Below are 25,836 nucleotides of genomic sequence, written 5' to 3' on the forward strand. Positions count from 1 at the left end.
AGGCCGACACCACAGTGAGAGACCTGTCCCCGACCCGAAGGCGCAGGGACGCGACCCTCTCGTTCACCGGGGTGAACTCCAACACACAGCGGTCGTCGAGGCCCCCGCCGTCGACTGCCGCCCAGATCTCTCTGCACCGGCCCCATATGGATCCTCCTGCGGGTGGTGGGCCCACGTGAGGACGGCCCCACGTCGCTCCTTCGGGCTGAGCCCGGCCGAGCCCCGTGGGGGAGGCTCGGCCACCAGGCGCTCGCTGGCGAGCACCCACCCCAGGCCTGGCTCCAGGGTGAGGCCCCGGTGACGCCGATCCGGGCGACGTAACTGGCCTTGTTGGTACATTCATCATGTGGGGCTTCTGAACCGTTCTTCGTCTGACCCGTCCCCCCGGACCTGTTTGCCTTGGGAGACCAGGGGCATGAAGCCCCCGACAACACAGCTCCTGGGATCATTCGGGCATCAAACCCTCCACCACGATAAGGTGACGGTTCGAGGGGCATAATTTCATTTTTTTTTTTTTTTTTTTTTTAAATGCAAAATTTCATACATTTAAAAAAAAAAAAAAGACCCTCCATGTAAAGTCCTGTAGTGTCCTGCAGGGGGAGCTCCCGTTTCGCTCCGTTAAAGTTTTTGTCACAATCATCAAACTTTGGCCAGAAAATAAAAATTATAAATAAATAATTACATGAAAAAAAAAAACAAGTATAAAACATAAAACAGCTCAATAAAAAAACAAAAAAATGAAATAAATTGGGTCAAAATGATGTTCAGTTTGTGGTGTGAAATTTAAATGAAATAAATTTCTGCTGGAGGTTTGGAGGACGAAGTGTTTTGCTCAAAGACACAACAACAACTGAATAAAAACAAATTCAACATTTGAAGGAAACAGGTTTAATCTGGATTTACACGAAGAGCAACGAGAACACAAACCAGGACCAGACCAGGACCAGACCGGGACCGGACCAGGACCGGACCGGACCGGGACCGGACCAGGTTTGAAAGTCTGGCACAGATGTTAGAGTGGATTCTGTAACACTGTCAGTTTTTCTTGTAGTTTGGACTTGAATCCAGGCGAAGACTAGACCAGGATCAGGATCTGGATCAGGATCAGGACCACCGGACCAGGACTAGACCAGGATCTGGATCAGGACCACCGGACCAGGACTGTGTCTCCGTCTTCGATCGAGTAAAACTGAAGAGTCTTCAGATCATTGTTCAACTGGTACTCTGTCCCCACCGCCTGAAACACAAGACCAGGACTAAACCAGGTCTAAACCAGGACTGAACCAGGACTAAACCAGGACTAAACCAGGACTAAACCAGGACTGAACCAGGACTGAACCAGGACTAAACCAGGACTAACCAGGACTAAACCAGGAACCAGGACTGAACCAGGACTGAACCAGGTCTAAACCAGGACTGAACCAGGACTGAACCAGGTCTAAACCAGGACTGAACCAGGACTAAACCAGAACTAAACCAGGACTAAACCAGGACTGAACCAGGACTAAACCAGGACTGAACCAGGTCTAAACCAGAACTAAACCAGGACTAAACCAGGACTGAACCAGGACTAAACCAGGACTGAACCAGGTCTAAACCAGGACTAAACCAGAACTAAACCAGGACTAAACCAGGACTAAACCAGGACTAAACCAAGACTGAACCAGGACTAAACCAGGACTGAACCAGGACTAAACCAGGACTGAACCAGAACTAAACCAGGACTGAACCAGAACTAAACCAGGACTAAACCAAGACTAAACCAGGACTGAACCAGGAATGAACCAGGTCTAAACCAGGTCTAAACCAGGACTAAACCAGGTCTAAACCAGGACTAAACCAGGTCTAAACCAGGACTAAACCAGGTCTAAACCAGGACTAAACCAGGTCTAAAACCAGGACTAAACCAGGTCTAAACAGGACTAAACCAGGACTAAACCAGGACTAAACCAGGACTAAACCAGGTCTAAACCAGGACTAAACCAGGACTAAACCAGGACTAAACCAGGACTAAACCAGGACTGAACCAGGACTAAACCAGGTCTAAACCAGGACTAAACCAGGACTGAACCAGGACTAAACCAGGTCTAAACCAGGTCTAAACCAGGTCTAAACCAGGACTGAACCAGGTCTAAACCAGGACTAAACCAGGACTAAACCAGGACTGAACCAGGACTAAACCAGGACTAAACCAGGTCTAAACCAGGACTAAACCAGGACTAAACCAGGTCTAAACCCGGTCTAAACCAGGTCTTGGTGTGTACCTTGGGGGAGGTGTAGGACAGGTGGAGGTCTGTGGTTGGGACCTTCAGGATTCTGTTGAGGAGAACTTTGACCTTCTGCACCTCCATCGTCTCTGAAGAACAACAACAGGAACAACGACATCATCATCATCATCAAACTGAAACGTTCACCAGATCTACATCACTGAGTTTGTGTCTGAAACTGGTGAAGAGAAACGAGCCGCGTCTGTGGAAAAGTCTCTTCTTCTACAAAATCTGAATCTAAAGACACAGACACAGACTCGGCTCGTTTCTCTTCACACGCTTCAGAAAAACAACAGGACCAGACCAGGACCAGACCAGGACCAGGACCAGACCAGGACCAGACCAGGACCAGGACCAGGACCAGGACCAGACCAGGACCAGACCAGGACCAGACCAGGACTCTGTACCTGGGAGTTTCTTCTCCAGACGTTTCCTGTCAGAGTCGCTCGGAAACTCAAACGAGATCTCTGCAAAAACAAAAATGATGTTAAAGATTTAAAAACTACGAACCAGGACTGAACCAGGACTAAACCAGGTCTAAACCAGGTCTAAACCAGGTCTAAACCAGGACTGAACCAGGACTAAACCAGGACTGAACCAGGACTGAACCAGGACTGAACCAGGACTAAACCAGGTCTAAACCAGGTCTAAACCAGGTCTAAACCAGGACTAAACCAGGACTGAACCAGGACTAAACCAGGACTAAACCAGGACTAAACCAGGACTAAACCAGGACTAAACCAGGACTAAACCAGGTTTAAACCAGGTCTAAACCAGGACTGAACCAGGTCTAAACCAGGACTAAACCAGGACTAAACCAGGACTAAACCAGGACTAAAACCAGGACTAAACCAGGACTAAAACCAGGACTAAACCAGGACTAAAACCAGGACTAAAACCAGGACTAAAACCAGGACTAAACCAGGACTAAACCAGGACTAAACCAGGACTAAAACCAGGACTAAACCAGGACTAAAACCAAGACTAAACCAGGGAGGTACTGACTGAGGAGTTGGTTCTTCAAAGTGAAGGTTTGAGGTTTCTTCATCAGAGACTCTTCCTCAGCTCCAAACTCTAAACACACAACAACACAACACATGAGAAACACACACACACACACAGACACACACACACACACACACACACACACACACACACACACACACACACACACAGACCCAGGTCTCTGGGTCTGGTCTGTGGACTCACTCTGGACCAGGTCTTGGTATCGGGGATGGTCTGTGATGAAGTCTGGACTGAGCTGGCTCCGCCCCCCGGCCTTTAGCCACGCCTCCCCGAACAGTTTAAGGTAGTCGAGCTCCGCCCCCCTGCGCTCCTCCGGCTCCACCTACAAAACAAAACAAACACTCTGGAACTTTTCTGGAGGAGGCTCCGTCCCTGCTGCGCCGCACCTGTCGCTGCTGCGCCGCACCTGTCGCTGCTCTGTCGCACCTGTCGCTGCTCTGTCGCACCTGTCGCTGCTCTGTCTGAAATGTTCCGCAGTGTGACTTTAAACAGATCTGCTTCACATTGATTCAACCGCAGGAGGTTTCACAAACAGACACTGAGACTGTGAGCGCGGTCGCCTCTCCACAGATCTGACCTGGAACTGCGTCTGGTTTGGTCTCCGCGGAGACAGAAAGGTTTAATGCCACACTGTGGAACATTCCAGACAAAGCGACAACATGTTCGTGGAGACAAGCGTCTGGCGGAGCCTCCCTCCGACTCAGACTCTGGTGTGTTAGCGCGTGCGTCTCTATGGAGGAATGTTCAGCAGTTGCCATAGAGACGCGACGCACACATGAGCAAACACGGACATAAAAGTTTAAAGATCAAGAGGAGCACGTTTTCATTTCCCTGAGCTCAGAGCGTTTATGGTTCTGTTCAGGAGTTTGATTTGACACGAAAACTGACTTATCATCAGAAAGCCCACTAGTCAGAAGGCTCACTAGTCAGAAAGCCCACTAGTCAGAAGGCCCACTAGTCAGAAAGCCCACTAGTCAGAAAGCCCACTAGTCAGAAGGCCTGTAGTGAGAAGGCCCACTAGTCAGAAAGCCCACTAGTCAGAAGGCCCTGTAGTGAGAAGGCCCACTAGTCAGAAAGCCCACTAGTCAGAAGGCCCACTAGTCAGAAAGCCCACTAGTCAGAAAGCTCACTAGTCAGAAAATCCTTCCCTCTTCTATTGGTTTGTCAGGAACATATTTTTTGAACAACTGAATGTTTATTTGATGTAAGCAACAGGGAATAATCAAGAATTTGTAAACTTTTGGATGTTTACCAATTAAAAATGGCTGCAACATCAACATTTTTAGAGATATTGACAGGAAAACGCATAATCATGTATAACAGCATTAGCTAAGGCCAGAATTACTTCATTTGTTGGTTTACAAACCCACCAATGCTTATTAAAAGAAAAAGATTTAAAATAAAATTGAAATGAAGGTTGTAGAGCTCGAATTACTGAACATTTTGCAAGTTGTTGCCTGAAAATCAGACAATTATTAACCCTGTTCCACTTAAGACGACATTTCCACACAAATCATTATTTCCTCAAATATTTTTGCTGTATTTTAAGGGTTTAATATATTTATTACTTTTAATATTTACTTTTTAAAATATTTAAAACTTGAAATACAATTTCATTTGTAACAATTTGTATCACGAACTGAACATGGATTTTCTGACTAGAGGGCCTTCTGACTAGAGGGCCTTCTGACTAGAGGGCCTTCTGACTAGAGGGTCTTCTGACTAGAGGGCCTTCTGACTAGAGGGTCTTCTGACTAGAGGGTCTTCTGACTAGAGGGTCTTCTGACTAGAGGGCCTTCTGACTAGAGGGCCTTCTGACTAGAGGGCGTTCTGACTAGAGGGCCTTCTGACTAGAGGGCCTTCTGACTAGAGGGCCTTCTGACTAGAGGGTCTTCTGACTAGAGGGTCTTCTGACTAGAGGGCGTTCTGACTAGAGGGCGTTCTGACTAGAGGGCCTTCGGACTAGAGGGTCTTCTGACTAGAGGGCCTTCTGACTAGAGGGTCTTCTGACTAGAGGGCCTTCTGACTAGAGGGCCTTCTGACTAGAGGGTCTTCTGACTAGAGGGTCTTCTGACTAGAGGGCCTTCTGACTAGAGGGCCTTCTGACTAGAGGGCCTTCTGACTAGAGGGCCTTCTGACTAGAGGGCGGTCTGACTAGAGGGTCTTCTGACTAGAGGGCGTTCTGACTAGAGGGGACTAGAGGGTTCTGACTAGAGGGCCTTTCTGACTAGAGGGCCTTCTGACTAGAGGGCTTCTCTGACTAGACTAGAGGGCCTTCTGACTAGAGGGCGTTCTGACTAGAGGGCCTTCTGACTAGAGGGCCTTCTGACTAGAGGGCCTTCTGACTAGAGGGCGTTCTGACTAGAGGGCGTTCTGACTAGAGGGTCTTCTGACTAGAGGGCCTTGACTGACTGACTAGAGGGCTTCTGACTAGAGGGCTTCTGACTAGAGGGCGTTCTGACTAGAGGGCGTTCTGACTAGAGGGGTCTTCTGACTAGAGGGCCTTCTGACTAGAGGGCCTTCTGACTAGAGGGCCTTCTGACTAGAGGGGACTCTTCTGACTAGAGGGCCTTCTGACTAGAGGGCTTCTGACTAGAGGGCGTCTGACTAGAGGGCTTCTGACTAGAGGGTCTTCTGACTAGAGGGGACGTTCTGACTAGAGGGCCTTCTGACTAGAGGGCGTTCTGACTAGAGGGCCTTCTGATGATAAGGCTGACCCCATACTAATACTAACACTAACACGAGCCTGTGACTGTGATGTTTTTGAGTTCAGATCAGTCGGTTCTTTCTGGTCATTTGGGTTCAAATAAAACTCAGATTAAGTCTAAAGCTGCGTTCAGACGGCGGCGTCACGGCGGCGTCACGGCGGCGTCACGGCGGCGTCACGGCGGCGTCACGGCGGCGTCACGGCGGCGTCACGGCGGCCAGTTTACATGTAAAGTCTACGGCGTCCTGTGTTTGAATCTGCTGTCGACGTGAAGCATTTTCAGAGTTCGACGGCAGAAGCTGAAAATGCTGAACTTTTGACATTAACCAATCAGGGACGAGTATCCAGAGACGTAGAGAGACAGCGGGGGGTGGGACAGTGGGGACATGGGGACAGTGGGGGACGGGGGGACAGTGGGGACAGTGGGGGACAGACGGGGGACACGGGACAACGCACACCTTGAGTTAAGGACACACTTGACACGGACGACACCGACACGAGAGGGCACACTGACCGAGCACACAGACCGACGCACACGTTAGAGGGTAAACACACACTGACGACGCACACGCACACAGACCGACGCACACAGACCAACGCACACGTTAGAGGGTAAACACACACTGACCGACGCACACAGACCGACGCACACGTTAGAGGATAAACACACACTGACCGACGCACACAGACCGACGCACACGTTAGAGGGTAAACACACACTGACCGACGCACACAGACCAATACACACAGACCGACGCACACGTTAGAGGATAAACACACACTGACCGACGCACACAGACCAATACACACAGACCGACGCACACAGACCGACGCACACGTTAGAGGGTAAACACACACTGACCGACGCACACAGACCAATACACACACACACACAGACAGACGCACACAGACCAACGCACACGTTAGAGGGTAAACACACACTGACCGACGCACACAGACCAATACACACAGACCGACGCACACAGACCAACGCACACGTCAGAGGTTAAACACACACTGACCGACGCACACAGACCGACGCACACAGACCAACACACACGTTAGAGGGTAAACACACACAGACCGACGCACACAGACCGACACACACGTTAGAGATTAAACACACACTGACCGACGCACACAGACCGACGCACACGTTAGAGGATGAACACACACTGACTGACGTACACAGACCAACGCACACAGACCAATACACACACTGACCGACGCACACAGACCAATACACACACACTGACCGACGCACACAGACCGACGCACACGTTAGAGGATAAACACACACTGACCGACGCACACAGACCGACGCACACGTTAGAGATTAAACACACACTGACCAACGCACACAGACAGACGCACACGTTAGAGGATAAACACACACAGACCGACGCACACAGACCGACGCACACACAGACCAACGCACACGTTAGAGATTAAACACACACTGACCAACGCACACAGACCAACGCACACCTTAGAGATTAAACACACACTGACCGACGCACACAGACCAATACACACAGACCGACGCACACAGACCAACACACACGTCAGAGGTTAAACACACACAGACGACGCACACAGACCAACACACACGTTAAACACACACAGACCGACGCACACAGACCAAGGCAACACAGACCAACGCACACAGACCGACACACACGTTAGAGATTAAACACACACTGATCGACGCACACAGACAATGCACACGTTAGAGGATAAACACACACTGACCGACGCACACGGAGCAACGCACACGTTAGAGGTTAGACACACACTGACCAACGCACACAGACCAATGCACACGTCAGAGTTTAGACACACACAGACCGACGCACACACCAGAGGTTAGACACACACGAGACACACCGACACACACACCAGAGAGTTAGACACACACAGACCGACGCACACAGACCGACGCACACACCAGAGGTTTAGACACACACAGACCGACGCACACACCAGAGGTTAGACACACACAGACCGACGCACACACCAGAGGTTAGACACACACAGACCGACGCACACACCAGAGGTTTAGACACACACACGCAGACCGACGCACACACCAGAGGTTAGACACACACAGACCGACGCACACACCAGAGGTTAGACACACACGCAGACCGACGCACACACCAGAGGTTCAGCCCGTCACCCTCCAGTCCTACAGTAATGTCCCAGTGTGGTGTTTCCACGGCGACGCTCTCACCTCACTGATGTTGTTGTTGTTGAGGTTCAAGTTCCTCAAAACAGGAAACGGTTTGTTCTCTTCTCCTGAAAATCAAAAATACACTTCAAATAATCTAATCCCAGTAAGAGCCCTCCTGCCCCAAACTGCCCCAACCTGTCCCATCTGCCCCAAACCTGCTCCAACCTGCCCTAAACCTGCCCCACCTGCCCCAACCTGTCCCATCTGCCCCAAACCTGCCCAACCTGCCCCAACCTGTCCCCTGCCCAAACCTGCTCCAAACCTGCCCTGCCCCAACCTGTCCCATCTGCCCCAAACCTGCTCCAACCTGTCCCTCTGCCCCAACCTGTCCCATCTGCCCCAAACCTGCTCCAACCTGCCCTGCCTGCCCCAACCTGTCCCATCTGCCCCAAACCTGCTCCAACCTGTCCCTCTTGCCCCAACCTGTCCCATCTGCCCCAAACCTGCTCCAACCTGCCCTAAACCTGCCCCATCTGCCCCCAACCTGTCCCAAACCTGCCCCAACCTGTCCCATCTGCCCCAAACCTGCCCCAACCTGCCCCATCTGCCCCAACCTGCCCCAAAGCTCCTCAACCTGCCCCAAACTGCCCCAAACCTGCCCCAACCTGCCCCAGTGAGTCCGGGTCACTCGAGTCCGGTCTAAGCTTTACAGATTCACTGTGTAACTTTTCCGTGTGTCAGATGCCCTCCCCGGTTCAGCGGAGGGTCTCACCTGGTTTGGCGTCTGTGAACTGGATCGAAGAAAACCCGGTTTCAGACAAGTTCAGCCGCTCCAGTCTGAAACAGAACCACAATCAGAACCAGAACCACAAACAGAACCAGAACCACAAACAGAACCAAAACCACAAACAGAACCACAACCAGAACCACACACAGAACCAGAACCACACACAGAACCACAACCAGAACCAGAACCACAAACAGAACCACAACCAGAACCACAACCACAACCAGAACCACACACAGAACCACACACAGAACCACAACCACAATCAGAACCAGAACCAGAACCACAAACAGAACCACAACCAGACACAGAACCACACACAGAACCACACACAGAACCAGAACCACACACAGAACCAGAACCACAAACAGAACCACAACCAGAACCACACACAGAACCACAACCACAAACAGAACCACACACAGAACCACAACCACAATCAGAACCAGAACCAGAACCACACACCAGAACCACAAACAGAACCACACACAGAACCACAACCACAATCAGAACCAGAACCACAACCAGAACCACACACAGAATCACAAACAGAACCACACACAGAACCAGAACCAGAACCACACACAGAACCAGAACCAGAACCACAACCAGAACCACACACAGAACCACACACAGAACCACACACAGAACCAGAACCACAAACAGAACCAAAACCAAAACCAGAACCACAATCAGAACCACACACAGAACCACACCTCCGTCTGCACACGCTGATTTAAAGCTCTATTACGGCACATTACTGTTTAAAGAGGAGGTGTTTTACTGGACACACTTCAGCATCGCCACGTTTACATGAAAACTTTAATTCCAAACAAAAGTCATTTGATTCTGAATAAAATAATTCCTCATCAAAAATTCCATGTAAACACTTAATTCCTGATGAAAATGATGATTGTGATTGAATCTTAACAGTGAAGTAAGAGTTTGTTTCTTCTGAATTTGTTTGTCTGATCCCGTTTGTGGTTTGTTTCAGGTTCGTCGTGTCGTCCTTCGATCTGGTCCTGGTCCTGGTCCAGTTCTGTCTCGGGACTTTGATCCGCGTCTCTTTGGATTTGTGAGTGGGATGCGGGAGTGGGCTGAGCTTTTGTCTTCTTCCTCACTTCTCCGACGCTCTTCCCTCCTCCTCCTCAGCTCACAGACGGAAAGTGTGACGAGACGATTCTCCAATTATCATCAGAACCACTGCGGCTTCAAAAAGTCTGGACGTGTTTGTGTCCGTGGAGGAACCACAAACCGAGATCTCTGCCGCCTGACGCCTCGACTCGACTGTCTAAAACGTTTTAAAACTGAACGAAGCAAAGACTGAGGTGATGCTGTTTGAGTCCGGCGGTTCGTCCCACAGTCACTGACCTCGGCGTCGCCTTTGACAGTGATTTAAAATTTGACAAATAAATGTGGTGTTTTAAAAATCAAGTTTTATCATTTGCGGCTTTTATCTAAAGTCAAATCTTTTTTTTCTTTTAAACTTTTTAAACAGGTCGTGCTTGTATTTCATTTTTCGACTTTTAACGGGAACAAAAAGAAGCGAGCACATCACCTCGATCCTTGCATCTTTACCCTGGCTTCTTGTTAAGTTTAGATCTGACTTTAAGATTTTATTGTTTTTTAAAGCTTTAAATGTTCTGGCCCCGCGTCCATGTCTCGGACGTCATCGAAATGTTCTCCCCCTGTTCCCTCTGAGGTCTGAGCTCCAGCTCCAGGGGACAAGACTTAAAACCAGGGGGTTCAGGACTTTCTCTGTGGTTGGCCTTAAACTCCGGAATGCTCTGGAACACTCTGGAACACTCTCGGAATGCTCTGGAACGCCGTGGAATGCTCTTGAACGCTCTGAAACGCTCTAGAACACTCTCGTAATGCTCCAAAATGCTCTGGAACGCCCTGGAAAACTCTCGGAATGCTCTGGAATGCTCTTGAATGGCCTGGAACACTCTCGGAAAACTCTGGAACGCTCTGGAATGCCCTGGAACACTCTTGGAACGCTGTTGAAACGCTCCGAAACGCACTGGAACGCTATTGAACACTCTGGGAACACTCTGGAACACTCTCGGAATGCTCTGGAATGCCATGGAACGCTCTGGAACGCCGTGGAACGCTCTGAAACGCTCTAGAACACTCTCGTAATGCTCCAAAATGCTCTGGAACGCCCTGGAAAACTCTCGGAATGCTCTGGAACGCTCTTCAATGGCCTGGAACACTCTCGGAACTCCCTGGAACGCTCCGGAATGCCCTGGAACGCTCCGGAATGCTCTGGAACACTCTGGAACGCTCTGCCGCTCCACAGTGGAGTGTTTCGAGTCCCGTCTTAAGACCCACTTTTCCTCTCTGGCTTTTAACACCGCGTGAGTTGTTGCTCCTCTGTGGTTTTTATTTATTTTTAATGTATTGTTTTGGTTTTATTTATTTATTTCTATTCTGTGGCTTTGCTCTTAATTTATCATTTTATTATTGTTGTTATTATCATGTATTTGTGCAGAACTTTGGAAACAGTTTGGGCTTGTGGGCGGAGCCTCGTACTGCTAACCGTAAGGAGGGTTTGAATAGATCTCTAGATGAGTCAAACGCTGCACTGTCAGAACACGGGAGAAACGCTCCAGCCTGGTGTTTAAAGTACAAACAGAAACAGGAGCGGCGGGTTAAAGCTCCACTGCGGGACATGTCCTGTGGTACCTGGGCAGAGACGACAGGGCCAGAACCGAGTCCTGGTCCAAACGGTTCCGGGACAGATTCAGGGACTTCAGGTTCTGCAGCAAGTCTGGACCAGGACTGTGGAGAACAAAAGAATAAAACAGAACTAAGATCAGGACTAAAGCAGGACTGAACCAGGACTAGACCAGGACTAGACCAGGACTAAACCAGGACTAAACCAGGACTAGACCAGGACTAAACCAGGACTAAACCAGGTCTAAACCAGGACTAAACCAGGACTAGACCAGGACTAGACCAGGACTAAACTAGGTCTAAACCAGGACTAAACCAGGACTAAACCAGGTCTAAACCAGGACTAAACCAGGACTGAACCAGGACTAGACCAGGACTAAACCAGGACTAAACCAGGACTAAAGCAGGACTGAACCAGGACTAGACCAGGACCAGACTAAACCAGGACTACTAAACCAGGACTAAACCAGGACTAAACCAGGACTAAACCAGGACTAAACCAGGACAGGACTAGACCAGGACTAGACCAGGACTAGACCAGACCAGGACTAAACCAGGACTAAACCAGGACTAAACCAGGACTAAACCAGGAACTAAACCAGGACTAAACCAGGACTCTAAACCAGGACTAAACCAGGACTAAACCAGGACTGACTAAACCAGGTCTAAACCAGGACTAAACCAGGACTAAACCAGGACTAAACCAGGACTAAACCAGGACTAAACCAGACTAAACCAGACTAAACCAGGTCTAAACCAGGAAACTAAACCAGGACTAAACCAGGACTAAACCAGGTCTAAACCAGGACTAAACCAGAACTAAACCAGGGCTAAACCAGGACTAAACCAGGACTAAACCAGGACTAAACCAGGTCTAAACCAGGACTAAACCAGGACTAAACCAGGTCTAAACCAGGACTAAACCAGGACTAAACCAGGACTAACTTGGACAGAGTGGAGATGTGGTTTCCCTCCAGACTCAGGTCCTCCAGCTGTGGCCACATGGGGGCGCCCTGCAGCACCTACGGAAAAAACACAGGTCAGAGGTCAACCTGAGGCCCGACCCCCCCCCCTGACCCCCTGACCCCCGCGAGTCTGACCTGAGTCCAGCAGAGGGCGCACTCGTTCAGAGCCAGCTCCCGGAGGTTGGTGAAGGCTCCAGAGAGTCCGGGCGGGTCCGAGGGCAACTGCAGCCGGTTAAAACTGAACACACACACGGAAGAGGGGTACTTTACTTCTGGGGGGTATTAAAGAGGAGTCATTTATTTCTGTGGGGTATTAAAGAGGGGTCATTTACTTCTGGGGGTATTAAAGAGGGGTACTTTACTTCTGGGGGGTATTAAAGAGGGTCATTTACTTCTGTGGGGTATTAAAGAGGGTCATTTACTTCTGTGGGGTATTAAAGAGGGGTCATTTACTTCTGGGGGTATTAAAGAGGGGTAATTTACTTCTGGGGGTATTAAAGAGGGGCATTTATTTCTGTGGGTATTAAAGAGGAGTCATTTATTTCTGTGGGGTATTAAACACGTTTGTGATGAGGGAATTACTAAAATCTATAAATATTAAATAAAATAAAAACATCTAAAAATAATAAATAAAAAACAATAAAATCTAAAAATAATAAATAAAAATAAATAATCTATAAATACCAAATAAAAATCAATAAATAAAAAATAAAAATAAAATCTAATAAATAATAAATAAAAATCAATAAAATCTAAAAATAATAAATAAAAATCAATAAAATCTAAAAAAAATAATAAATAAAAATAATCTATAAATAACAAATAAAAATCTATGAATAATAAAATAAATATAATAATAAAATCTATAAGTAACAAATATTAAAATATGAATAATAAAGTAATAAAATCTGAGTAATAAATAAAAATAATAATATCTATAAATAATAAATAAAAATCAATAAAAGTAATTGAAGCTATAAATAATACATAAAAATAAATACATCTATAAATAATAACTAAAACTAATAATAAATAGTTGTTGTTGGACTTGAGGCGCTGACCTGAGCTGCAGTCCCTCCAGCGCCTCCATCTGTTCAGCGATCGCCGCCACGTCGTCCCATCGACCAATCAGAGTGCGGCTCAGGTCCAACCACCGCACATGTGACACGGTCAAGGACCAATCACAAACAAGGACTCACACCAGCGTCAACCAATCACAAAGAAGGACTCGCACCGGAGTCGACCAATCACAACCAAGGACTCACACCGGCTTCGACCAATCACAAACAAGGACTTGCACCGGAGGAGAAGAAGAGGAGGAACAGGAGGAGAAGAGGAAGAGGAGGAGGAGGAGAGGAGGAGAGGAGGAGGAGGAGGAGAGGAGGAGGAAGAGGAGGAGGAGAAGGAGAGAGGAGGAGGAAAGAGGAGGAGGAGAGAGGAGAGGAGGAGGAAGAGGAGAGGAGAAGAGGAGGATGAAGAGGAGGAGGAGAGAGGAGGAAGAGGAAGAGGAGAGAAAGAGGAGGAGAGAGGAGAAGAGGAGAAAGAGGAGAGAAGAGGAGGAGAGAGAGGAGGAGGAGGAGGAGAGAGAGGAGAGGAGAAGAGGAAGAAGAGGAGGATGAAGAGGAGGAAGAGGAGAAGAGGAGAGGAGAAGAAGAGGAAGAAGAGGAGGAGGAAGAGGAGAAGGAGAGAAGAAGAAGAGGATGAAGAGGATGAAGAGGAGGAGGAGAGGAGGAAGAGGAGGAGAGGAGAAGAGGAAGAGGGAAGGAGGAGAGGAGGAGAAGAGGAAGAGAGAAAGAGGAGGAGAGAGGAGGAGAGAAGAGGAGGAGAAGAGAAGAAGAGGAGGATGAAGAGAGAGGAGGAGGAGGAGGAAAAGAGGATGCAGCAGTAGGATATTGGGCGTGGTTTTCCGGATCTCTCCGTGGGCTCCGGCTCGGCTCACGTCGCGGCGGTTCAGGATGACGGACGAGAGGCTCTCGAGGCTGAAACACAAACACTCGTTCACTGACAGGTGAGTTAAAGCAGCATTACGGGACTTTTCTGTCTAATCGCCGGCGCTCGGGTGACGTCACGACACTCACTGCATTCAGCACGGAAATCCAAACGGGAACGTCGGGAAAACAGACTCTGGGGCTCAGTCGGTGCCGGTTGGACGTCCGTGTAAAAGGAGCTTTTATGGCGAGTGGGAGGAGCTTTTACGGCGAAAGGGAGGAGCTTTTACAGCGAGTGGGAGGAGCTTTTACGGTGAAAGGGAGGAGCTTTTACAGCGAGTGGGAGGAGCTTTTACGGTGAAAGGGAGGAGCTTTTACAGCGAGTGGGAGGAGCTTTCACGGCGAAAGGGAGGAGTTTTTACGGCGAGTGGGAGGAGCATTTACGGCACGTGGTAGGAGCTTTTACGGCGAGTGGGAGGAGCTTTCACAGTGAAAGGGAGGAGCTCCATTGGCGAGTGGACGGGGCTCTGTTGGCGAGGGGGCGGGGCTCTGTTGGCAAGGGGGCGGGGCTCTGTCGGCGAGGGGGCGGGGCTCTATCGGCGAGTGGGTGGGGCTCCGTTGGCGAGGGGGCGGGGCTTACCTGTGCTCCCAGCCATGTTTCCACTCGACGCTGACGTCTTCACTCAGGATCTGGTCCCGGTCCACGTCGTAAACCTGATGCACGACCGTCAGGAAGTCCAGACCGAAGGACACTTTAGACGGACGCACGAAAGAACCAGAACCAGGCACGCTGAGGACAGACGAGAACTCAACCAGGACTGGACCAGGACTGGACCAGGACTGGACCAGGACTGGACCAGGACTGGACCAGGACTGGACCAGGACTGGACAGGAGGACTGGACCAGGACTAGACCAGGACTGGACCAGGACTGGACCAGGACTGAACCAGGAACCAGGACTGGACCAGGACTGAACCAGGATTGACCAGGACTGGACCAGACTGAACCAGGACTGGACCAGGACTGGACCAGGACTGAACCAGGACTGGACCAGGACTGGACCAGGACTGGACCAGGACTGGACCAGGACTAAACCAGGACTAAACCAGCTTTCAGTATTAGTAAATATTCCATAAAAGTAGTATTAGTAGTAGTACAAGTAACAGTGGTAGTAGGAGTAGTACTACTAGCAGTAATAGTGGTAGGAGTATTTGTAATAGCAGTATCCATAATATTATTAGTAGTATTTTGAGTAGTAGTAGTAGTAGTAGTAGTATTTATAGAAGTAACAGTAGTAGTAGTAGTAGTATTTATAGAAGTAGTAGTAGTATTTATAGAAGTAGTAGTAGTAGTATTTGTAGTATTTGTAGAAGTATTATTAGTAGTAGTAGTTGTAGTATTTGTAGAAGTATTATTAGTAGTAATCGTAGTTAGTATTTATAAAAAGTAGTAGTAGCAGTAGTCATAGTACTCATAGAAGTATTATTATTATTATTAGTAGTAGTAGTATCATAGTAGTATTTATAGAAGTATTAGTAGTAGTCATAGTAGTATTTATAGAAGTATTAGTAGTAGTCGTAGTAGTATTTATAGAAGTAGTAGTAGTCGTAGTATTTATAGAAGTAGTATTAGTAGTAGTAGTATTTATAAAAGGAGTAGTAGTAGTAGTAGTAGTATTTATAAAAGTAGCAGTAGTAGTAGTAGTATTTATAAAAGTAGTAGTAGTAACCTGCAGGTGAAGTACTGCATTCCCTCGTGGACTCCGTCATGTTTCCCTCTGTCAGGATTGTCCCACTCCACCCCGAGCCACACCCCTACAAACACACAACAACACACAAATAAACACAAAAACACACACAAAACACACAAAAACACACAAAAAACACACAACAACACACAAAAAACACACAACAACACACACACACTCCACCCCGAGCCACACCCCTACAAACACACAACAACACACAAATAAACACACAACAACACACAAAAAACACACAACAACACACAAATAAACACACAACACACAAAAAACACACACACAAAACACACACACACAAAAAACACACAACAACACACAAAAAAACACACAACAACACACAACATTAAAACACACAACACACAAATACAACACACAACACACACAAAAAACACACACAACACACAAAAAACACACACAACACACAAATACACACACAACAACACACAACAACACACCACAACACACACACAACACACACAAACACACAAACACACACAACAACACACACAACAACACACAACAACAACAACTCACACAGCCACACCCTACAACACACACAACACACACAAAAACACACAACAACACAACACAAAAACACACAACAACACACAAACAACACACAACAACACACAAAAAACACACAACACACACACACACTCCACCCCGAGCCACACCCCTACAAACACACAACAACACACAAATAAAACACACAAACACACAAAAACACACAACAACACACACAACACAAACACACAAACAACACACAACACACAAAAACACACAACAACACAAAAACACACAACAACAAACACACAACACACACAAAAAACACACAACAACACACAAATAAACACACAACACACAAATAAACACACAACACACAAAAACACACAACACACAAAAAACACACAACACACAAATAAACACACACACAACAACACACAAAAACACACAACAACACACAAAAAACACACAACACACAAATAAACACACAACAACACACAAAAAACACACAACAACACACACACACTCCACCCCGAGCCACACCCCTACAAACACACAACAACACACAAATAAACACACAACAACACACAAAAAACACACAACAACACACAAAAACACACACAACACACAAAAAACACACAAAACACAACACACACTCCACCCCGAGCCACACCCCTAACAAACACACAACAACACACAAAAGAACACACAACAACACACAAAAACACACAACAACACACAAAAACACACAACAACACACAAATACAACACACAAAAACACACACAACACACAAAAGAACACACAAAAACACACAACACACAAAAACACACAACACACAAATAAACACACAACAACACACACACACACAAATAGGCAAGGCAAGTTTATTTGTATAGCACAATTCGTACACAAAGTAATTCAAAGTGCTTTACAGAATAAGAAATACATTAAAATCATAATAAAAACAAATCAAAACATAAATAATCATGAAGATTAAAATTAAAAAAGAGAGACATAAATTGGAAGAGAAGAGTGCGGAATGAAAACCTTTCAGTTATTTGCACAGTTAAACAGAAATGTTTAGAGTCTGGATTTAAACAGCGTCACAGAAGAGTCTGTCTCACATGTTCAGACTGTTCCAGGTTTTAGCTGCAATGAACCTGAAACTCTGACTCCCTTGTTTAGTCGTGACTCTGGCACCAGCAGGAGGCCGGTCCCTGAGGTCCTCAGAGTGCGAGATGGTTCATATGACACTAACATGTCACAGATGGACTTTGGTGCTCGACCATGGAGAGACTTGTACACAAGCAGAGCTGCTTTAAAGTCTATTCTCTGAGGCACAGGAAGCCAGTGCAGAGACCTGAGCACAGGACTTATGTGCTCGTACTTCCTAGTTCGAGTAAGGACCCGAGCTGCAGCATTCTGGATGTTCTGCAGCGTCTCACAGCTCGTTTGGAGAGACCAGTGAGCAGAACATTACAGTATCTAACCTACTGGAGACAAATGCATGGATAAGTTTCTCCAAGTCTGATTTAGACAGTAAACCTTTGATTTTTTCTCTGTTTTTTAGATGGTAAAAGGCTGCAGATGTTATTGATTTGATGTGGCTGTTAAAGTTCAAGTCTGAGTCCATTATTACCCCGAGATTTCTTGCCTGATTTGAAGGTTTTAGAGAGAGAGACTGGAGGTGACTGCTGACACTGTCCCTTTGTTTCTGTGGACCAAACACTATGACTTCAGTCTTGTCAGAGTTTTAGCTGGAGAAAGTTGTTTTGCATCCACACACTGATCTGTTGGATGCAGTGACCAAGTGAGTCCACTGGTCCATAGTCTCCTGCTGCCAGAGAGACGTAGATCTGAGTGTCATCTGCATAATTGTGGTAGGACACGTTATTGCTGCTTATTAACTGGCCTAATGGCAGCATGTAGAGATTGAACAACAGGGGGCCCAGGATTGACCCCTGAGGCACCCCACAGGTCAGGGCCATGTCATCTGAGACACAGTTTCCAATTTCAACAAAATACTTCCTGTCTTCTAGATAGGACTTGAACCAGTTTAGTACAGTACCAGAGATGCCCACCCAGTCCTCTAGTCTCTGTAAGAGGATCCATGATCCGACAGTGTCAAAAGCAGCACTCAGATCTAACAGGATCAAGACTGAGACTTTGCCTGCATCAGTGTTCAGGCGGATGTCATTTGTCACCTTGATAAGAGCAGTCTCAGTGCTGTGGAGGCTCTAAAACCTGACTGGAAAAACATCAAAGGAGTTGTTCATTTTGGAGAAAGTTCGTAAGCTGTTGGTAAACAGCTTTTTTCAAGGACTTTGCCAAAAAACGGCAGATTTGAGATGGGTCTGAAATTGTTCAGTACTGTGGCATCAAGACTGCTCTTCTTTAGGAGAGGCTTAATGACCGCAGTTTTCAATGCGTTTGGGAATGTTCCAGATTGAAGTGACATGTTAACTATGTGAGTGAGTGGTGAAAGTAAAACTGTTGAGGACAGACTTTAGAAATCTAGTGGGTAACATGTCCAGGCAGCAAGTAGATGAACTCAGACTGGTAACGATCTCTAAAACAGTTTTGTCAGTTACAGGTGCAAAGTGATTCAGCTCTAAGTGTCTCTGTGGCTGCAGCTTGTTATTTGTGTTGTGGAATTGATGGCATTTTTGATGCCCTGAACTTTGTCATTAAAGAAAACTGCAAACTCATTACATTTAGATGTGGAAATTAGTTCTAGTGGCAGTGGAGCTGGAGGGTTTGTTAATCTGTTCACTGTTGCAAACAGGACACGAGAGTTGTTACTGCAATTACCAATAATGTCCGAAAAATACTTCTCTCTTGTTTTACTCAAAGTGTAGTTGTACATATGCATTGTTCCTCTGTAAATCTCATAATGAACCTGGAGGTTTGACTTGCGCCATTTCCGCTCAGCCTTCCGTCACTCCCTTTTCTGTGCTCTGACTGAGTCATCATTCCTCCACGGAGCTTTTTGCCTCTTTAACCATTTTAACCTTTATCGGAGCGATGGCATCCAGAACATTCAAAACACTCAAAGTCACAGAGTTCAACACATCATCAACATTAGAACATGAGGCAATTTCAAAATGTATCATTTCCATGAACAGTGCACCTGTGTTATCATTTATGTGTCTCCTTCGAACAACTGTAGGAGCAGCCGGTGGTTTGGGAATAACAGACAGGTCAAAGAAGACACAGAAATGATCAGACAGAGCAACATCAACCACACTGACATTTGAAATATTTACACCCTTTGTAATGAGCAGGTCCAGAGTGTGTCCTCTGTTGTGAGTGGGCTCACTGACATGCTGAGTCAGACCAAAAGTTTCAAGGACAACACTAAGCTCTTTGGCATTTTTGTCACACACATTATCCACATGTACATTAAAATCACCTGTAATGACTAAACCATCAAAGTCTGTGCAAACAACTGAAAGCATCTCAGTAAAATCATCAATAAAACTTTGACAGTGCTGAGGAGGTTTGTATATGACTATGTAGAGTCTGGACGGTGATTGTTTTAGCTCCATTTTGAAGGAAACAAACTCAAATGATGAAAACACCCCAAATGACAACCTGTGTGTAACCAAATGATCTCTAAAAAATGCACACACTCCTCCACCCTTTTTATTTGCTCGTGTTTCAGATTCAAATTTGAAGTTGGGAGGGGTTGATTCCACTAGCACTGCATGACCTGTGTTTTTGTCAAGCCATGTTTCAGTTAAAAACATAAAGTCAAGATTAAAAGAAGAAATAAAATCATGAATTAGAAATGATTTGTTACATAAAGATCTGACATTGAGCACAGCAAGTTTCTGATTAGTTTCAGTAGGATTGGGTGTTATCTTCTTACAGGGAACGTGAACTAAATTTCTCTGATTAGACAGTCTAACTGTCCTTCTTTTAATCTGTCTACGTGTTGTAACTGGAGCTATAGCTCCATCGCAGGGCCCCAGCCTGATATTACCTTTATCATGACTGTATGTCCTGGGACAGCAGAGGCCCTGTGCGTCCAGCTCTTGGTGATAACAGCTCTGGGGAAAGGCGGGGGAGGGCGAGCAGGGGAGAGTTTGGGTAAGTGACCAGGTGAGGGCCGAGGAGGTGGCCGAGGAGGTGGAATACGGGGAGGTTTGGGTGAGGGGCCTGGTAAGGACCGAGGAGGTGGAGTAGGGGGAGGTTTGGGTGAAAAATTAGAGGGGAGAGCTGAGAGAGTCTCTGGTGGTGAAACAGGCACAGTTTTGTATGGGGGAGAGTTCAACATAACCCTTGACCGTGCTAATGTTAGGTGTGAGAGGAACCATCTTGATTCCCGATCTGATGAGGCTTTCTAGATGGTTGGGCAGTGCCATGGGTGAAGGTGGGGAGGAGAAGGAGAGTGAAGAGTTCGTTGATGGAGTAGATGTAGCAAGGGGGACTCCAGGCTGGTCTGTGGGCAGCGGAGGTGATGGGTGTGCTGGTGGCGCTGGGGGAGGTGGTGGTGGTGTTGCTGACTCATTCTCTGGGGGAGGTGGTGCTGCTGACTTGTTCTCTGGGGGAGGGGGAGGTGGTTCTGCTGACTTGTTCTCTGGGGGAGGGGGAGGTGGTTCTGACTTGTTCTCTGGGGGAGGGGGAGGTGATGATGCTGCTGAGTTGTTGTCTGGGGGAGGGGGAAGTGGTTGTGGCAGTGGTGGTGCTGTCAATGGTGCTGACTTGTTGGCTGGTTCTCTGTTAGGTGCAGCAGGGATGCTTCTCCCATTTTCTCTTTTCTCTCACTGGATGCACAGGACCCTGTCCAGGCCGGTGCCTCAGAGCGTGGAGGAGGTTTTCCGTCAACACTCTCACTCCACCTCTGCTTAGGTGTGGGCCATTTCCCTCGAACAGGTCCTTCCGTTTCCAAAAAAGATCAAAGTTCTCAATGTAGTGCAATCCTCTGGCCGCGCACACATTCAGCAGCCACGTGTTCAGCTGAAACAGTCGGGTAAATTTGTTCCTGTTCCTTAGGTCTATGTTGGGAAGAGGTCCACTGATAAATGTCTTAACCTCCACTTTATTAAGCTCCTCGAATAATTTTGTGAAATCCCTTTTCAAGACTTCACTCTGTTCCATTCTGATGTCCACTGCACCCACATGCACAATCAGCTGTTTGACCCCTTGGTGTGTTGACAAAACTTTTGGCAGGAGTTTTGTTATCTCAGAAACAGTGTACGTCGGGTAGCAGCATGTTAGGATTCTTCTGTGACTCACACCACTGATGCCCCGTCTCCTAGCAGCAACGTATCTCTGACCTTGACGTTTGGCACAGATTCCCGGTATGCCTGCACTCTTTTGGCAACTTTATTGTTCTTGTTTTGTGATGACAGTACATTATCCCTTTGTACGTTAACATCAGTCTGTGACAGTGGTGAAAATCTGTTTGTAGCTTTATTGTGGGTGATATAACGATATTAGCATTGTCTTTTATCACTCGCTGCGCTGGCTTAGCATTTTGGTCTGTACCAAGTTTTGGAAAAGACACAGTATCACTCAGGTTTAAGTTGAAAGAATTTTCACCCTCTTCTCTGGAAGTAACTGTAGGTTTCTCACCACTGGACGTCACTGGTAGCGTCTGATGAAGTCCTTTTTCAGTTTCTAAAGCAAATATCCGTGCTTGTAGCTCATAAATGTCTTGTTGATAGATCCGACAGCGCCCACAGATAGAATTCCCTTGGTTTCTTCTCCCCGACATGTTGCTGCCTCATCAGATGATTTGTTTAAAAAAAAAATGTAAAAATGTTTAAAAGTATTAATTTACTTAAAAGGAAATCAAAAATAGCCGTTGTTGGAGGAGGTAAACTGATTAAAAAGCAAAAACAGCAAAAACAGCAGGAGCAAGCAAGGATAGCGTCCGCACTCTTCTCCGGTAGAGATAAATAAGTAAATAAACACACACACACAACAACACAACAACAACAACACACACACACACACACACACACAACACACAACACACACAACACACACAACACACAACAACACACACAAAACACACACAACAAACACACAACAACACACACACACAACACACACAACAAAACACACACAACACACACAAAACACACACACACAACACACAAAAAACACACAACACACACACACAACACAAAAAACACAACAAACACACACAAACACACACAACACACAAATAAACACAACAACACACAAATAACACACACAACAACACACAAAAACACACAACAACACACAAAAAACACACAACAACACACAACAACACACACACAACACACTCCACCCCAAGCCACACCCCTACAAACACACACAACAACACACAAAAAACACACACAACAACACACAACAAAACACACAACAACAACACACAAATAAACACACAACACACACAAAAAAACACACACACACTCCACCCCAAGCCACACCCCTACAAACACACAACAACACACAAAAAACACACAACAACACACAAACACACACACACACTCCACCCCGAGCCACACCCCTAAACACACAACAAACACACAAATAAACACACAACAACACACAAAAACACACAACAACACACAAATAAACACACAACAACACACAAAAAACACACAACAACAAACACACACTCCACCCCGAGCCACACCCCTACAAACACACAACAACACACAAATAAACACACAACACACAAATACACTGTACAACAACTCACCCTTATGTCACAGATAATACTCCCTACAATGGTACAACAACTTACACTAATGTAACAGATAATACTCCCTACAAATGTACAAATCCAGATTATGCAACAAATAATACTCCCTACACCTGCAAACCTCACTCTTATGTCACAGATAATACTCCCTACAATAACTCACTCTTACGTCACAGATAATACTCCCTACACCTGTACACCTCACTCTTACGTCACAGATAATACTCCCTACAATAACTCACTCTTACGTCACAGATAATACTCCCTACAGTAACTCACTCTTACGTCACAGATAATACTCCCTACAGTAACTCACTCTTACGTCACAGATAATACTCCCTACAATAAGCAAAAGATGTTCATTTTGTCTTCTTATATACTTTAAATTCTTGGGTTGGGGTCGGGGTCTTGATGTTAATACTTGCTGGCGTGATGTTCTCGTCTCTGCATCGGAGGTTGAAGTGTAGGTGGTTGTTGTAGCGGGCGCGCGCTTTTTCCAGCCTCTCCAAATGGCGAAGTGCTTTGACACCTCTTTGTCCAAATCTTCTTCTTATTAAGCAAAAGAAAAAAAAGCGCGCGCACGCTATAATAACGTCACAGATAATACTCCCTACACCTGCACACCTCACTCTTATGTCACAGATAATACTCCCTACAATAACTCACTCTTATGTCACAGATAATACTCCCTACAACTGTACAACTCCAAATTATGTCAAAGATAATACTCCCTACAGTAACTCACCTTTGTGTCACAGATAATACTCCCTACAATAACTCACTCTTACGTCACAGATAATACTCCCTACAATAACTCACTCTTACGTCACAGATAATACTCCCTACAGCTGTACACCTCACTCTTACGTCACAGATAATACTCCCTACACCTGTGTCCGGGCTCGGGTCTTGCCTTGGGTCGGCGGTACCGGGCCCACGTACCGCACCGTGGCCCGCTCTCCCGCGCAGGAAACCCGCCTCCCCACGGCGTCCTCCGGCAGCGCAGGCTCCGGGTCCGCGGCCATGAGCGGCCGAGGGAAGAGACGCGACAGGCGGCTACAGAAGCTCCGGGACACGCCGCTGAGCCGCGGAGCTGACGCCGGCTACAGGCTAACGGTGAGGCGGGGAGGCGTGAGGGAAACTCCCGGCGGCGCTGCGGACGAACTCCCGGGCAGAGTGTGGGTGGTGATAAGAGCAGAAATGGAGGAAGATTAAAAGTGTTTTAAAGTGAAATAAAGAGTTTAAAGTGTTTAAATGGTTCCGGTTCTGGTTCTGTTCGGGAGGAACTGCGGACCAAAACAAAACCGCACCGCCGGAAGACGGAAGTGACGCAGCTCCAGTGTTTTTTTTTTTTTCTTTCTTATTTTTCTTTATGTTTTTTTTTTTTTTTTTATTTATTAATACTTCCCAGATACAAACGAAAAGGCACCATACAAAATTCACATCCAAACCGATTAAGAAAAAAAAAAAAAAAAAAAACAACCCAAATTGCAGTTGTGAAGAAAAATGTAAACAAGAACACATTCACGAATGAACCGTGGGGGAAAATTCTAAAGCTGGAATCAAAGGAACAAATTGGCATCATTTAAAAAAGATACAAGAAACCAGTTTCTCTTTTTTCAATCCGGTTCAATGAATCAACAAAAATTCTTAGGTCATTACTAAAGTACGTTATATTTGGTTTTACCTTAAAACATCGACATTTGTGAATAATTTTTTTTCCCTAAGATTAATAAATTATTAATTCCAAATTCCTTCCTTTTATCTTCTCTTAATACACCAAATTTAATTTCTTTTATTGTTAGGGGGGCAAATTTAACTCCCCTGGACCAAAGCAATGAATGAAAATCAAACCAAAAATGTTGTACCAAACTACATGAAAAAGCTCGAGTGTTAAGATGCAAAACTTTTATTTTATTGCATTTTGTGTTATTTTATTATTATTATTATTATTATTATTATTATTATTATTATTATTATTATTATTATTATTATTGTATTACTTTTTTGTACTACCATTATTATTTTTATTATTATTATCATTATTATTATTATTATTATCATCATCATTTTTTTTATTATTAGTATTAGTATTTTATTAGTAGTATTAGTATTTTATTAGTAGTATTATTAGTATTATTAATATTAACCGGGTCAGCCCACCGAGTCCGGGTCAGGTGACACGGGCGGAACTGACGAGACAAAGCGCCGCTGGAGCCCGGAACAGCAGGAAGTGGAAGCTCAGAGAACGCAGGATTATTTATGTTTTAAACGGGAGATTTTGTGTTTTAAAGCGGGATTCTCGTGTTTTAAAGCGGGACTGTTGCTCCG

The 25,836-nt window shown here is 46.2% G+C and overlaps 1 protein-coding gene across 3 annotated transcripts; it reads right to left on the reverse strand.

Annotated features, from left to right (window-relative positions):
* Window positions 1-873: 873 nt before the first annotated feature.
* tbce (tubulin folding cofactor E) lies at window positions 874-24,866 on the reverse strand. 3 transcript variants are annotated; one of them, XM_055158289.1, is made up of 16 exons: window positions 24,419-24,866; window positions 16,262-16,346; window positions 15,173-15,322; window positions 14,496-14,583; window positions 13,666-13,763; window positions 12,740-12,842; window positions 12,585-12,661; window positions 11,649-11,744; window positions 8,946-9,010; window positions 8,234-8,298; window positions 3,477-3,615; window positions 3,273-3,341; window positions 2,675-2,734; window positions 2,265-2,356; window positions 1,139-1,237; window positions 874-1,101 (listed from the first exon to the last, which is right to left on the reverse strand). In XM_055158289.1, the coding sequence occupies exons 1-15, from the start codon at window positions 24,528-24,530 to the stop codon at window positions 1,142-1,144; spliced, it is 1,395 nt and encodes a 464-aa protein (XP_055014264.1). In that variant the 5' UTR covers window positions 24,531-24,866; the 3' UTR covers window positions 874-1,101; window positions 1,139-1,141. The 3 variants fall into 3 exon arrangements, with proteins under 3 accessions (XP_055014264.1, XP_055014263.1, XP_055014262.1); XM_055158288.1 differs by having other exon boundaries at window positions 874-1,093; window positions 1,131-1,237; XM_055158287.1 differs by having other exon boundaries at window positions 874-1,237.
* Window positions 24,867-25,836: the final 970 nt, after the last annotated feature.

The sequence above is a fragment of the Boleophthalmus pectinirostris genome, unplaced genomic scaffold, assembly GCF_026225935.1.
Source record: "Boleophthalmus pectinirostris isolate CB_2022bp ecotype Guang Dong unplaced genomic scaffold, ASM2622593v1 HiC_scaffold_22, whole genome shotgun sequence".
NCBI classification, from domain to species: domain Eukaryota; kingdom Metazoa; phylum Chordata; class Actinopteri; order Gobiiformes; family Gobiidae; genus Boleophthalmus; species Boleophthalmus pectinirostris.

What these genes read in the sequence shown, in the direction of transcription:
- tbce (XM_055158289.1), bottom strand. Translation starts at nt 24,530, where the DNA reads ATGGCCGCGGACCCGGAGCCTGCGCTGCCGGAGGACGCCGTGGGGAGG. An exon ending in CTGGAGGGACTGCAGCTCAG is followed by an intron (nt 12,843 to 13,665) that starts GTCAGCGCCTCA and finishes GTGTGTGTTCAG; the next exon opens with TTTTAACCGGCTGCAGTTGC. An exon ending in GCCCTGTCGTCTCTGCCCAG is followed by an intron (nt 9,011 to 11,648) that starts GTACCACAGGAC and finishes GTTCTGTTTCAG; the next exon opens with ACTGGAGCGGCTGAACTTGT.